We start from the raw sequence: 14,747 nt of genomic DNA, 5'->3' as shown, positions 1-14,747 counted from the left end.
TCAGCCTGTCTGGCTTCAGAAGAGGGTTCTTCTTTCGGATCACTGATTGGCTGCCTTAGTTTGATCGTGAACCACCCGAAGTGCCTTCATGGTGTGGTGAAGAGATGAGGCCTCCAATCTGGAGAACAGGATTTGATCCCCCACTCCTCCACATGCAGCCAGCTGGGTGACCTTGGGCCAGTCAGAGTTCTCCTAAGGATGTTCTCACAGAACAGTTCTGTCCGAGCTCTCTCAGGCCAACCTACCTCATAGGGTGTCTGTTGTGTGAAGAGGAAGGAAAAGGTGTTTAGAAGCCACTTAGGGACTCCTTTGGGCAGTGAAAAAAGCCAGGGTATGAAAAACCAGCTCTTCTTCTCTCTCTTTTCCCCCACCTGCTTTTGGAAGGTTTTGAAGAAGAAGAAGAAGAGTTGGTTCTTATATGTCGCTTTTCTCTCCCTGAAGGAGTCTCAAAAGGGCTTACAGTCACCTTCCCTTTCCTCTCCCCACAACAGACACCCTGTGGGGTGGGTGAGGCTGAGAGAGCCCTGATATCACTGCTCGGTCAGAACAGTTTTATCAGTCCTGTGGCGAGCCCAAGGTCACCCAGCTGGTTGTATGTGGGGGAGTGCAGAATCGAACCCGGCATGCCAGATTAGAAGTCCGCACTCCTAACCACTACACCAAACTGGCTTTGCTGCTAGTGAGCTTCAGCAGACAACAGGGGCACCACACAACTTGCCTATTTTTGTATTCTTCCTGAGAAAGGAGCAGCTGAAAAGAAATACCAAGATACTCCACAGAGCAGAATCCATTTTAGCGACAGCAAGCGTCTTCCGGTCATGTGACTACAAAGTAACATGACTTCCTGTCACAGGCGTGCAATTCAGTGGCTCCTATGGCCCAGTTCAGCTGTTCCTCTTATGTAGGTGCATGGCTGCCATTCATTCTTGGGGCGGGGGAGAGAGAAGACACAGTATTATAATGACAAAACTGCCCTTCCAACTTCCAACGTGGGCAAATTGTCCTCACTGACTCCACATGAGGTCCACATTCTCAGATTCCTTGAAAGACACAAGAATTCCCCCAGTGTGTATGTAAGCACAGTTTCCAGAAAGGCATTTCCCCATTACTTAACTGCAGCCACATTAAACTCCACATGGGCAAATGTGCCATCTAGCAGATAACACAGCACTTTGAGTTATTTTAAAAAATCAAAATAGTTTATTGCTCTCTTTGTTTGTTTGTAAAAATTTACTTAAAACTTACACGGTCTTGTTTTCATTTTTTACTGTCGTACCATTAGGCATGGAAGGCGTCACATTTTAAAACCCTTTTTGTTCCAAGTGTGTAACACCGCTTTAAAACTCTGATCTGCTTCTGACGTTCGCCTAAGCGTCGTGGGCCCGTGACTCCACACGCTGGTTAGCTTTTGTATAAATACTGTAGGATTTCTCTAGACTTTGCAGCATTATAACAAAAATCTATCAAAGTAGACAATATGTTCAGTATTCCTCTTTTTTTCTTTTCTTTTTTTTTGCATTTAAAAATATACCTAAACTTTGAGAATAACAGAGTAATAATTACAATAAGAAAAATTAACAGTGCGTTGACTAAAGGAATATTCTGCTGTCCTTAAAGCCAATAGTCCCTTTTTTTGCGTGTCGAAAGTGATTTAGCACTTACGTAGGAACTCCCCCCGCCCTCCCCGCCTACATACAATAATTTACTTGAGAAATTAAACAAGTCAGACGTTCCGTCTGCAGTTCACAGCTCGTGCGAATAAAAAGATCACAATAAATATTAAAATAGGTTCTTTTTTTTTCTGTAAGGCATCTCTGAGTATTACAAAGTTTTCTTTAATACAACAACAAAAGGTTTGCACCCCCCCTCCCATATTTCTGTATTCTCCAAGTACCTTGTGTGTTGAGGATTAAGTGACCGGACGATAGAATTTGATGAGCTAAAGGATACGCAGAGAAGTTTTAAAAACAGGAGTGAGAACAAAGACAGGCAATGAAAGGAGGTTGCTATTAAGTGTGCAAGAACCTGTAGTTTTCACAACGTGAAGTCACTTTCAGTCCATCTTTGCAACATTATTTGTCTTGACGATAAAATAAAAAGGAAGTCCATGGCTGCATGTGTAAGTCTTCCCGCAAGGACTTAAAATCTTGTCTGTAACACTATAAATAGCTTAGGTATTGATATGCATTCCTAATAAGGTTGGTTTTTAAAAGCTTTTTATTTTTTATTTCAGTTTTTTTTTTTTTTGCTTCCTCTGTTATTCCACAGATATTTCTTTTTCTTTCTTTCTTTTTTTTACATCTTCCCCTTCCATCGCAGAAGGAAAGAAAAGTACAGTCTTCCCAGAAAGGATGGCACGGGGCTGGATCTTTCTACTGCATACGATCTGGCTGAAGCTGCGTAGGTTGGTACTGCAAAAAGGCCGCTGTGGCCCCTACCGTCGGGCTGGCAGCCGTGAGAGGTTGTTGAACTGCGCCCGTGTAGCCGTACCCCATGAAGCCAGCAGCGGGGGACGCGGCGTACGGGTACTGGTCGTAGGCAGCTGTGGTGAACTGTGTATAGGCCTGGCTCGCGGACGTGTAGTCTATGTACGGAGGCGTGATGGACTGGACAGGCGTCGGGATGACCATGCTGGGCTGGACGATCGCTTGAGGGTAGAGGAAGTGATGCGTGAGCCTGTAGGATTATTTTAAAAAGAAAGATGTTGTCAGATCACTTTTCCAAAGATGGAAGAACTGCTGGGACGCTTTGTGCCATGTTTGTGCAACGAGATCCCAAATCGTTTTACTGTAAAGCAAAAACAAACACCCAAGGTTTTAAATCCAGCTACGGAAACTGCGGAACGCTTCACTATAAATTCTTCGTGTAAGATCAGCGTTCTGTTACTGGCCCTGCCAAAGTAAACGCTTTCTGAATACTCACAAATCAGTGCAACGATAAACCACGGTATGTATATTTATTCTTGAGACATTATGGGACCTGCTTCCTAACAAAGAGCCAGTTTGGTGTAGTGGTTAGGAGTGCGGACTTCTAATCTCGCATGCCAGGTTCGATTCTGCGCTCCCCCACGTGCAGCCAGCTGGGTGACCTTGGGCTCGCCATGGCACTGATAAAACTGTTCTGACCAAGCAGTGATATCAGGGCTCTCTCAGCCTCACCCGCCCCACAGAGTGTCTGTTGTGGGGAGAGGAATGGGAAGGCGACTGTAAGCCACTTTGAGCCTCCTTCGGGTAGGGAAAAGCGGCATATAAGAACCAACTCTTCTTCTTCTTCAAAGGACTCACAGCGACCCATATCTGCGCAGCAGAAACCTATACTGGATTCAGCATGACTACTGGAGAAGCAAGTTTAATGCAGTTCCATTAAAAAGCATTCTACCAGCCCTTTACCGTGACTCAACTGACCTGGCCATGAGAATCGAGGGAACCGTTACCATGAGGCTAGATTACATGGGTCTGTCCTTGAAGACAATCAGGACACTGCAGTTGGTGCAGAATATCGCAACCTGGCTGCTATCAGCCACCAGGAGAAACACGCATGTCATGGCTGTTCTGCAGATACTCTATTTATTACTGCTCAGTTACTGAGTTCGAGTCAAGTTTCCGGTTATCACCTACAAAGCTCTGAATGGCCATGGATCCAACTACATGCAGGATCACCTCTCCAACTTGATGTTATGGTTAAGAGAGGCAGATCATGAACAATGGATCTTCAGGACATTGGTCTGTTTCGGTTTAATTTCTGTGAAAGAACCCTTGCATAATTTTACGGCTGGGGGTCACCACAACATGAGGAACTGTATTAAAGTGTCGCGGCATTAGGAAGGTTGAGAACCACAGCTCTAAAGTATGTACTTCCAGAAACCACCACTCTCTGTTTTTGCCTTTCAGTGGGATATAGTGCCAAAGTGTCCACCCTCCCAGGCATCCATTGTCTCCAGGGCGCCTGATCTCTCTAGTCTGGCAATGAGCTGTAATTCTCGGGGATCCCCAGGTCCCACCTGGAGGTTGGCATCTCTAGTTTACCACATAACACACTATGCACAATTAATTTTTTTCCCTGAAAGAGGCATGCATGCACCCTGGCTGAAAATACACACATTGCCCCTTTTAGGGGGAAAAAACAAAATGGCGACCACATCTACTGGGAGGATCACGGTCAAACATAATGACTTGAAAGGGCTGCTGTTTCATGCCAGCACTGCCGACAGCCCAAAACAAGAGGTGCTGCCATGGAAACCTTCCAGAGAGATATGTCATTGCTACGATATTGGCATCGAGAAACTATTCTGTCCCAGGAGTCCATGGGAAGCCATTTTCTGCTTCAGTGAATGTAACATGTCGACCAGGCTTGTCAGGCCCAAGGGGGTGGATGGCCGCAGCCTGGCAGCCCTAAGAGAGGACGTCCCTTTTGCCGTGACAAGTCCAGGAAACTACGGCCCCTGACCAGTCAGCAGAAACTTTCCATCTGCTTTTGGCAACGCCGATGTCAGGATTACACCAATAGTGTAACACATTTCAGGCTCTCTGTGCCCCTCATTTTTCTTAGGCGGCCAGAGCTTCTCCAAGTGGGCCTTGGCAAAAATACACGTGGCAACTTCTAGTCATGGCATCTCTACGAGACAAGAGTTATTGTCTAAACGGAGCCATCTGCCCACCTCAAGTCGACAGCAAGGCAACTTCATCAAACTTAGGGCTGATCCTGCGTTGAGCAGGGGGTTGGACTAGATGGCCTGTATGGCCCCTTCCAACTCTAGGATTCTATGATTCTATTATTCTAAAGTTCTTATCAGGGAGAATCCTGCTACATACGAATGGGTTTCTTCTGGCTACAGTCAACGAAAAAGCCTTTCAAGTTTATTTGACGTTCCGGCTTGTTGTCACCGACTCTGTGTTTAAACTTGTATTGCCACAATACAGCGACTTTTTTTTCCTGTTTGTTTGTTTCTGGGGGCCAGTAACTACGGGACGTTTGTTGTAAAACACAAAAAGCTTATTCTGTTTATTCTCCTCTCCCGCTCCCTATCCGTATTTCCCCGAAGTTGCCATGTAAACACCCTCCCCAATTCTGTCCGCAGGCCGAAACTTGTTCTGGTTTCAGCCTGTGAGGAAGCTGGACAAAAAAAAAGAGACACTGGCTGACCAAAGTTAACCGCTTAGGAGCATAAGGTTTTTACACAGGGATAGGAAAAGTATCAATCCTTGCAGCTTCAGTTTGGCTTGCATTGTCAACATGCTTCATTTGTTCAAGAGATCCTCTTTGGCACCGAGACAAAATCTACCTATTACTTTATGCATATTTATCCCCGTTTTAATGAACGAGGGCTCAAGCTCCTCCTCAACCAGGGTTCCATGAAACCCTGGCGTTTCTTGACAGCCCTGGAAGGTTTTCCCAAATGGGGAGGAGTTGATTTTTTAATATATTTTTTAAAAATTGTTAAAACATTTATTGGGTGATGTGACCCTATATGCTCATGTTGGTTTAGAGCCAGTTGGTGTAGTGGTTAGGAGTGCGGACTTCTAATCTGGCATGCCGGGTTCGATTCTGCGCTCCCCCACATGCAGCCAGCTGGGTGACCTTGGGCTCGTCACAGTGCAGATAAAGCTGTTCTGACCAAGCAGGAATATCAGGGCTCCCTCAGCCTCACCCACCTCACAGGGTGCCTGTTGTGGGGAGAGGAAAGGGAAGGTGAATGTAAGCTGCTTTGAGCCTCCTTCAGGTAGAGAAAAGTGGCATATAAGAACCAACTCTTCTTCTTCTTCTTCTTCTTTGACCCCCCTTCCAAAATGGCCAATGATGGGCCTAGAGGGGGTGGGAACGGGAGGGGCCCTTGGTGGGCATGTCCACAGCGATGCTTCCCAACCACATTCTGCACAATCACACCACTTCTGGGGTTTCTCGAAGCCTGAAGAATGTTTCAGGGGTTTCTCAACTGGAAATAAGTTAAGAAAGGCTGCTCTAGAGAAAAAGGGTAGTCAACTTTCTTTTTTTGCCCCAAATGTGTGAGGAAAGAAGGAAGCAAAGCGTTCCTGTAAATATGTCAGTGTGCCAACACCCAAAGTGGTGGCAATGCTGAGAAAGGGAACCAGAGAATTGTACCTGGCCAGAGGTGGTTGGAACAAGCCAAGCCCAGCAGCACTGACAGCACTGCAGGTAGGGATGCCAACTTCCAGGTAGGACCTGGGGACCCAGTGGCATTACAACTCATCTCCAGATAGGGTTGTCAACTCTGGGTTGGGAAACACCTGGAGACTTTGGCGGTGGAGCTGGGGGTGGGCGGATTTTGGGGCAGGGAGTAGACACCAGTCCTCAGATGGGACCAGGGGAACCCCTGGAATTTCTGCTCATCTCCCGACTAAATCCACAAAACTCACTAGTCCTAAAGGTGCTACGGGTCTCTTGCTCTTTCCTACTGCTCTAGGAGAGAGTGCTTCTTTTAAAATGGCATTTCACCAATGGGCTGATACCTTGTAAGATTCAAGCTACTGCTCTTAGGTGTGAAGTTTCAAACAATTAAAAACTCGCAGAACTAAATCTATTAAGTCCGCTGCACTCGGGCCTCATCTGTATGCACTCCTTCTCCCAGGCACCTTGTTCTCTCCTGGCGGTATTTTTATATGTACTCTTTGTGGTTACTTCTACGTCGCGTACAGTCGGGCAAAAGTGGAAGCTGCTAATTGGAACCTAAGTCACTTTCCCCACTGCACCGAAAGGGAATTTAATTATAGCGAAGCCATCTCTGACAGACATTTTAATAAGCTACAGTGCAGAAACAAGCTATATCCTCTCGCGAGCTGTTCTAGACTATTTCTGCACATATTCCAAACGTGATAATTATGTTTGACAAAGAAATAAACTATCTAGAAATGTAAATTTGGTGGGAGAAAACCTATTCTGAAATGTGGGCGGAGGCGGAGTAAGCTGTATGTAGGGTTCTAACTTAGAAATAAGCTGAACCATGGAAGAATCTTCTGTCACCTAGGGCAGGGGTAGTCAACCTGTGGTCCTCCATGGACTACAATTCCCATGTTTGCTGGCAGGGGCTCATGGGAATTGTAGTCCATGAACATCTGGAAGACCACAGGTTGACTAACCCTGACCTAGGGTTACCAAATGTCCTCTTTTCTTTTGGTGTCTGCCCTCTTTGGGGCTCTTAAAAAAAAAAAACCTGATGAAAATGTCCTCTGGAAGGTTAGGAATATTCCTAGTTAGTAGCAATAATCACAGCTTAAACAGTAGGGGTGTTTAAAATAAGACCTGCCAGAGTGATCACTTGTTTGAAATAGTCAGGAACTATGTCCTCTTTTTTTGCTTTTCAAAATATGGCAACCCTATATGACCCCCCCCAAAAAAAACCAACCTTTGGAGGCATGTTTCTTTCCAGCAGCAGTGGCCAATTCCACTTAAGCACCTCCCCATGCTTTGGGGAGGGGTAGTGGAAGAGATCTGTTTGGGCAATATAGGGTCTGGCTTCCAAACAGGGATATCAGAACTCTGTGTTAATTCCGTACTTAAGCCTGGTTCAAACATTACACTCGCAAAATGAAATCATTTGCCCATGTGGGCTGGCTCAGTGTCTGGCCTAAACTGAGCAGCAACCTGTGCAAAGAAGTCATGTTACCTTAAGGTAGCAAAAAGCGGGATATAAAAACTAACTCTTCTTCTCTGGCATTCCCATTTAGCCCCAGCCTATGAAAAGCTTATCTTAATACTCCACTGAAGGGCCAGCAAAACTTGTGTCAAGTTTAGCTGCTTTATGTGGGTAGATGGCCAACCGAAACACACAGCATTACTCGTGTGCCATCAAGCCCTCTGAGTGAGTGTGTTGAGTCTGTGTGGGGTTTTTTTTGCCTTGTCACTGTCCCACATAAAATTGGATCTGATAGAGCAGGGGTAGTCAAACTGCGGCCCTCCCGATGTCCATGGACTACAATTCCCAGGAGCCCCCTGCCAGCAAACGCTGGCAGGGGGCTCCTGGGAATTGTAGTCCATGGACATCTGGAGGGCCGCAGTTTGACTACCCCTGTGATAGAGCAAGACAACTGAGGCAGGAGTGTAAGACATAATTGTGATTTAGGGGCCAGGGGAAAGTATTCCCATGAGAAAGGAGGAGGAAGGAATGTTCAGTCTAGAGACTGAATCTTTAACCAAGGTTAACCAATTCATGTTTCTTTTCATAAGAGCCTCTTGTGGCGCAGAGTGGTAAGGCAGCCGCCTGAAAGCTTTGCCCATGAGGCTGGGAGTTCAATCCCAGCAGCCGGCTCAAGGTTGACTCAGCCTTCCATCCTTCCGAGGTCGGTAAAATGAGTACCCAGCTTGCTGGGGGGTAAACGGTAATGACTGGGGAAGGCACTGGCAAACCACCCCGTATTGAGTCTGCCATGAAAACGCTGGAGGGCGTCACCCCAAGGGTCAGACATGACTCGGTGCTTGCACAGGGGATACCTTTACCTTTACCTTTAACCAATTCATGGTTGTCATCCGCTACAAATTTATACCACACATGCAGAATATAACCTCATCCCCTGGGACTATGCCCTGCCTTTCAGCGATTCAGCTGAAAAGCAACAGTATTACAGATCATTTCCATAAATTCTAATGAATAATGCTATATTTCTCCAGAACTGCCTGTGCATGAAATCTGGAGAGAACAAAATGGACACACACACACACACACACACACACACACACAAATCTGCTCCATTTTTCTTAAGTTACTAAAAGATTTGCTACTGGAAATAATAATAACAAAAAATCAGAATGTTAATTACCAAACAGAACAAAGTAAACTCATTTATAATACCCCCCCCAAATTCATACCAAGTAGGTTAAATTTTGATTATTTTTATTAAAGAAAAAACACACCAATTGCAGTGCGACAAAGTTCTCTCCTGGATGGATTTCTGTGTTTAAAAACGGTTCAGTTTCGTTTTGTTTAAAAGGTTTACTTTTTCCACAGTTGAAAAATTGTTTGACAAACCATGCTTGTGTTTATTAAAAATGGGGAAAGAATGTATGCCACTGTCCAATTTTGGGACATTTGTATAGATCATAAGATGCTGAACAAAGCCAAAAAAAAATCTAATTTCCCTTTAAAGATGAGATTTTAAGCAAACCCCTCCCCCCCCCCATACACACTGCTCTTCTGTTTAAAAGAAGGCGATCCGAAACAAGGCGGAAAGAATAACATTTTAATGCCAGAAAAGAACTTCATCTCAAAATGTGATTATAAAAACATCAATCAAGTGATCTTCAAACTGTCACCACACATCAAATTCACCCTGTGAACGGCAACTTACAAGTTGCTCCATGGCATTCCAGATTAATCACTTGCTGAGACCACCAACACCCCCCTGAAACCCAACACTTGGAGAACACACCAAAGAACAGGGTCAAACCTAAAATTAGAATTACTGACGCTTGTGGTGTTGAGCTTCGTCTTGGGTCTCCCTTGGCACCTCGGACCCCAAGACAGGGGAAGATGGCTCACAGGCAGGATCAAGGTGTTATCCTAACTGCGTGGCACAGTGCCCGTGTCAAAATTAATGAGACACAAGGCAGAACAGGTCAGGTTGTTTACGTAGAAGCCTACCACAGAAAGATAAACAGTGAACTCTTCATGAAGTAAGGAGGGCACACCTAAGTTATAGCTGGTAGTCAGTTAATATTGCAGGCACTTGAACCAATGCCCAAACTGGGTCGAAATGTAAATTTAAAGGCCACATAAATTGCACGGTCAACATACTGAGGGACTGAACATTGCCTATTGGTTTTCACCTTGAGAAAGGGGAACTAAAAAGGAAAATAAAGACTGAAGAGTGAGCATATAGTCATTTAAGAATGGTGGAAAGTGATGTCATCCGTCTTATGGTGACCAAAAATGGTTATGAAGGCAGGAGATGTTCCAGGATGGTTTGCCCTAGCCTTTCTCTGCATAGTGACCCATTGTGTACAAGTGGCAATTAGCATTTCCCTGGGCATGCAAGGAAGGGCCACAAGACACAATGGCTATCTATCCTCTGCTTAAAAACGTCCAAAGATGGAGAACCCACCACCTCCCAAGGAAGCCTGTTCCACTGAAGAACTGCTCTGACTGTCAGGAACTTCTTTTGGATCTTTAGCTGATAATTCTTTTGAATTAATTTCAGCCCACTGGTTCTAGTCTGAATCCTTTGGGGCAATGGAAAAAAACTCTAATCCATCCTCTATATCAGTGGCCCCCAACCTTTTTATCACCGGGGACCGGTCAACGCTTGACAATTTTACTGAGGCCTGGGGGGGGGGGTAGACTTTTGCCAAGGGACGTCACCGTCGCCTGAGCCCCTGCTCCGCTTGCTTTCCCGCCGGTGTCTCTGACTTCCCGCCGCCCACTGGGGGGCGCTGCCAGCAGCAGCTGCGCAGTGCCACGCCGAGGGGGAGCCCCAGCCGTGGCAGCCGCTGGAGAGCACCAAAGGTGAGCGGGCGGCAGAGTGGCAGGGCAGCCCCCAAGGTAGCAGCCGGGGAGGACGAGGAGGAGCTGCGGCCCGGTACTGACTGATCTTCGGACCAGTACCGGTCTCTGGACCGGGGGTTGGGGACTGCTGCTCTATATGACATCCTCTCAAGTACTTGGAGACAGCTATCGTATCATTATACAGAAGTTTCTAATCCAAAGACGTGTTTATACAGCTCCCTGTTAGAATAGAAGACAACATTTTTGGCCTGATCTGGGTGTAGTCATAGGATGGACAAGTGGGGCTTCCTTCACTGTTCTTGCATACTGAGGCTATAAGGCAGGGGTAGTCAAACTGCGGCCCTCCAGATGTCCATGGACTACAATTCCCAGAAGCCCCTGCCAGCATTCGCTGGCAGGGGCTTCTGGGAATTGTAGTTCATGGACATCTGGAGGGCCGCAGTTTGACTACCCCTGCTATAAGGTAATACTTAATGTATCCCTGTTCAGATTTACAACGCTCATCAGAACAAGGCAGGACAGAGTCTGAGTCCAGGGGCACCTTTAAGACCAACAGAGGTTTAGTCAAGGTGCAAACCTTTGTGTGCACGCACACTTCCGCAGACACAATGAAATGGGAAGTTATCAGTCCACATATATAGGCAGACGGTGAGCAATAAATTAGCAGAATGAAAATGTTTAACAGATTCAAGGACCCTACAGGAATAAGCTAAATTTATGAGGTTATCTTTGGGTTCAACTGTGGAAGGCAAATATAGTGAAGGAAATATATATGTCAAGAACGGAGATTAATGGACCGTTACATAACCCTGTAGAGCAATTAACCGAGACCCTGTCAAGAACAAGGCAATTAATGATCAGACCCAGTGCATTTATGAGACCCATTTTATTATGCCATCTATCACACTTTCCATCAACTCCCCTTCTTCCCCCAAATTCCTCAGGGTGCCACATGATTGTCCCTTCCCTATTCCACTCTCACGAAAGCCCTGCAGGAAAGTTGAGACAAGAAAGTGGAACAGGTCCAGAGTCACCTAAGAGAGTTCCGGATCAAGGTGCTGGTATTAACCCCTTTATGGCAGTCTTTCTCAATTTTTGCACTGTTGAGAAACTCCTGAAACTTCTTCAGACTTTGGCGAACCGCAGGTGGTGTGATCGTGCAGAATATAGTTGGGAAGCAGAGCTGTGTACACGCCCACCCAGAGCCCCTCCACTTCCCACCCCCTCCAGGCCCATCATTGGCCATTTTCTCAACAAAACCCTGGTTGAGAGAGTCTGCTTTAAGGCCTTATGTGGCCTGGGCCCTGCATGCCTGAGGGACTGCCTCTCCTGTCCCCTGAAGAATATGGCATTCAGCAAATATGAATTAAAAACCTAGCAACCCATAAGCAGGATAATGTGGTTTACAGGCAGGACTAAAATAGATGCGATTCTGCAGTACATATCCTGTCCATCTTGGATCATGCCGGTCGACCAAGTTCACAGAACACTGTTGTTTGTTTGTTTGTTTTTCATTCATTCATTCATTCATTCATTCATTCATTCATTCATTCATTCATTCATTCATTCATTCATTCATTCATTCATTCATTCATTCATTCATTCATTCATTCATTCATTCGATTTGTATCCCGCCACTCCCCAATGGGCTCGTGGCGGGTAACATGATCTAAAAACCCTATTAAAACACCCCAATTAAAAGACTTAAAAAACCCATAACATGGCGGATGATCTCCCAGCCTACTTCCCCATCCCAACTAGTGGCGTTGAGCGCATGGGGCGGCACGATGCTTAGGGCTGATCCTGCGTAGAGCAGGGGGTTGGACTAGATGGCCTGTATGGCCCCTTCCAACTCTATGATTCTATGATGTCCACAGGCCCGCAACCTCCCTTTGCCGGGGGGCAGCCGATCTCCTCCGCTGGTCCCAGCCTCAGCCATAAACCCGGTGGAAGAGCTCCTTTTTGCAGGCCCTGCGGAAAGATGTCAAATCCCGCAGGGCCTGCAGCTGACCCGGGAGCTCATTCCACCAGCTCTTGTGAGCTCCCGTGGCCAAACCTGGGCCATAAAGGGCTGGAAAGGCTACAAAAGCCCAGGTCTTCCTTACCACGTTATTTGCTCAATTTGAATCTACATCTGAGAACCATTTATGCCAGACGCTGTGCAGCACTACAATGGACTTTGCGCGATCCAAGACCAGTGTTGTGTGCTCCGAGTGTGTTATTTTTTAAACCACACAGTGATTCAGCAATCCACTATTGCTGGAGGGGCCAACTAGTGGCTCTCCAGGTGGCCATGGACTACAATTACCATGAGCCCCTGCCAGCATAGTTGTCTTGAGACCAGCAGTGGGCATCCCCTCAGTGGTATAAAATGATGCATTCTTTATTGACAAAGCAGTATAGATTCTAGTACTTTTAAAAATAATATTAAAATGTAGGACCGAGGTCAGTTAATACAACCACCACCACCACCACAAATCCTGCAGTCTTTGAAAAATATGCCAATATTATATACAACTCTACACAAAAGAAGCTATACTCTGCTCCTCGGATTGTTGTCATATGTTTTCTTCCTGAAATTTGGCTTCTGAGATTTCACCAAAACTTGAAAAGGGAATCTAAGCAACAGAAACCTGTAGCAGAAATTGTCGGGTTGCCCAGCCCTTCAAGCAGTAGTTGTGAATTTCCTGCATTCTGCAGGGGGTTGGACTAGATGACCTTGAAGGTCCCGTCCAACTTTGTGATTCTAAGTGCAGCCCCTTTGCAAGCAAGAATTACCACAACTGATATCGAGGCTGGCAGGGACGGGTGAAGGGGCCGAGATTATCTGCGGGGCAAGCTAACATATTTGTGTGCCGGGTTATACGGGATCCATCCAGAAAAGATCAGCAGATTCCCTCTGTGTTTGTGTCTGTGTGTGTGTCCCCATTCTGGCCAATGGTACTGCTAGAGAATGCTGGCACAGACCAAAATACTTTTGGCAAACAGGCCAGAAAGGTTGTTAGGCAACAAGAATTCAAGATACAATCTGCATAAAACAAAGACAAAAGACTTCGCCACCACATGGGAACGACGCCCATGCATCTTGCTTAGAGCCAGTTTGTTGTAGCGATTAGGAGTGCGGACTTCTAATCTGGCGAGCCGGGTTCCATTCTGCACTCCCCACATGCAGCCAGCTGGGTGACCTTGGGCTCCCCACAGCACTGATAAAACTGTTCTAACTAGGGTTGTGCGATTCGGCTGGTTCGGCGGCCGTTCCCTCCGGGCGCAGCCAGCGCCACTCCGCGCGGGGGGGAGGGCGGTGCCGGCAGCGGCGTGACAGCGGGCGCAACCACGCAGGCGTGCCTGTGTGGTTGCGCCCGCTGTCACGCCGCTGCCGGCACCGCCCTCCCCCCCGCGCGGAGTGGCGCTGGCTGCGCCCGGAGGGAACGGCCGCCGAACCAGCCGAATCGCACAACCCTAGTTCTAACTGAGCAGTGATATCAGGGCTCTCTCAGCCTCACCCACCTCACAGGGTGTCTGTTGTGGGGAGAGGAAAGGGAAGGCGCTTTGAGACTCCTTTGGGTAGAGAAAAGCAGCATATAAGAACCAACGTCTTCTTCTTCTTCAGTAATCTCAGGGCTCTCTCAATCTCACTTCCCTCACAGGGTGTCTGTTGTGGGGAGAGGAAAGGGAAGGCAACTGTAAGCCGTTTTGAGACTCCTTTGGGTAGAGAAAAGCGGCATATAAGAACCAACTCTTCTTCATTAGAATGAAAAATGACACAATCTCTTTCTCTCACACTCACACAAAAAAACTTTCTTGCTGTCTTGTGTGCGTGTGTGTGTGTGTGTGGTGGGTAGGTTATGTGCCTACAGTCTGGAACAGGGGTAGCCAAACTGCGGCCCTCCAGATGTCCGTGGACTACAATTCCCACGAGCGAATGCTGGCAGGGGCTCATGGGAATTGTAGTCCACGGACATCTGGAGGGCCGCAGTTTGGCTACCCCTGGTCTGGAAGAACTAAGCCTGTTTTCACATGCACACGTGAACAGAGAAGACACTTGTACCCCTTGGTTCTGCACTAACACACAGTGGGGTTCTGCACTAACACACAACAAGCAAAAAGGAGGAGGTGGGTTCTGGAGAGGGGGCAGCCTCTACCAACTTCCTCTTAATCCAAGGATCCCCTGATGGATCCTGAAACTGTAGCTGGAGATTATCTGTTAGACTCCGCCAGCTCTCAAAGAGAGAGAACGATGTGCAAATCGAGGTTTTCCAATGTGGCGGCCGTGGGCACCCTGGCACCCACCAAA

The 14,747-nt window shown here is 46.9% G+C and overlaps 1 protein-coding gene across 1 annotated transcript in view; it reads right to left on the bottom strand.

Moving 5' to 3' along the window:
* Positions 1-1,177: 1,177 nt before the first annotated feature.
* The window catches only part of RBM38 (RNA binding motif protein 38), a 37,882-nt gene continuing 24,312 nt past the window's right edge, over positions 1,178-14,747 (bottom strand). Inside the window, exon 4 of the mRNA XM_077335688.1 lies at positions 1,178-2,676. Coding sequence (XP_077191803.1) covers positions 2,373-2,676 — 304 coding nt within the window. The 3' untranslated portion in view covers positions 1,178-2,372. The remainder of the gene's footprint in view (positions 2,677-14,747) is intronic.

This window comes from Paroedura picta, chromosome 4 (genome assembly GCF_049243985.1).
Source record: "Paroedura picta isolate Pp20150507F chromosome 4, Ppicta_v3.0, whole genome shotgun sequence".
NCBI lineage: Eukaryota > Metazoa > Chordata > Lepidosauria > Squamata > Gekkonidae > Paroedura > Paroedura picta.
Note: the sequence above shows the minus strand (reverse complement) of the source record. Positions and strands in the feature narration are given on the sequence as shown.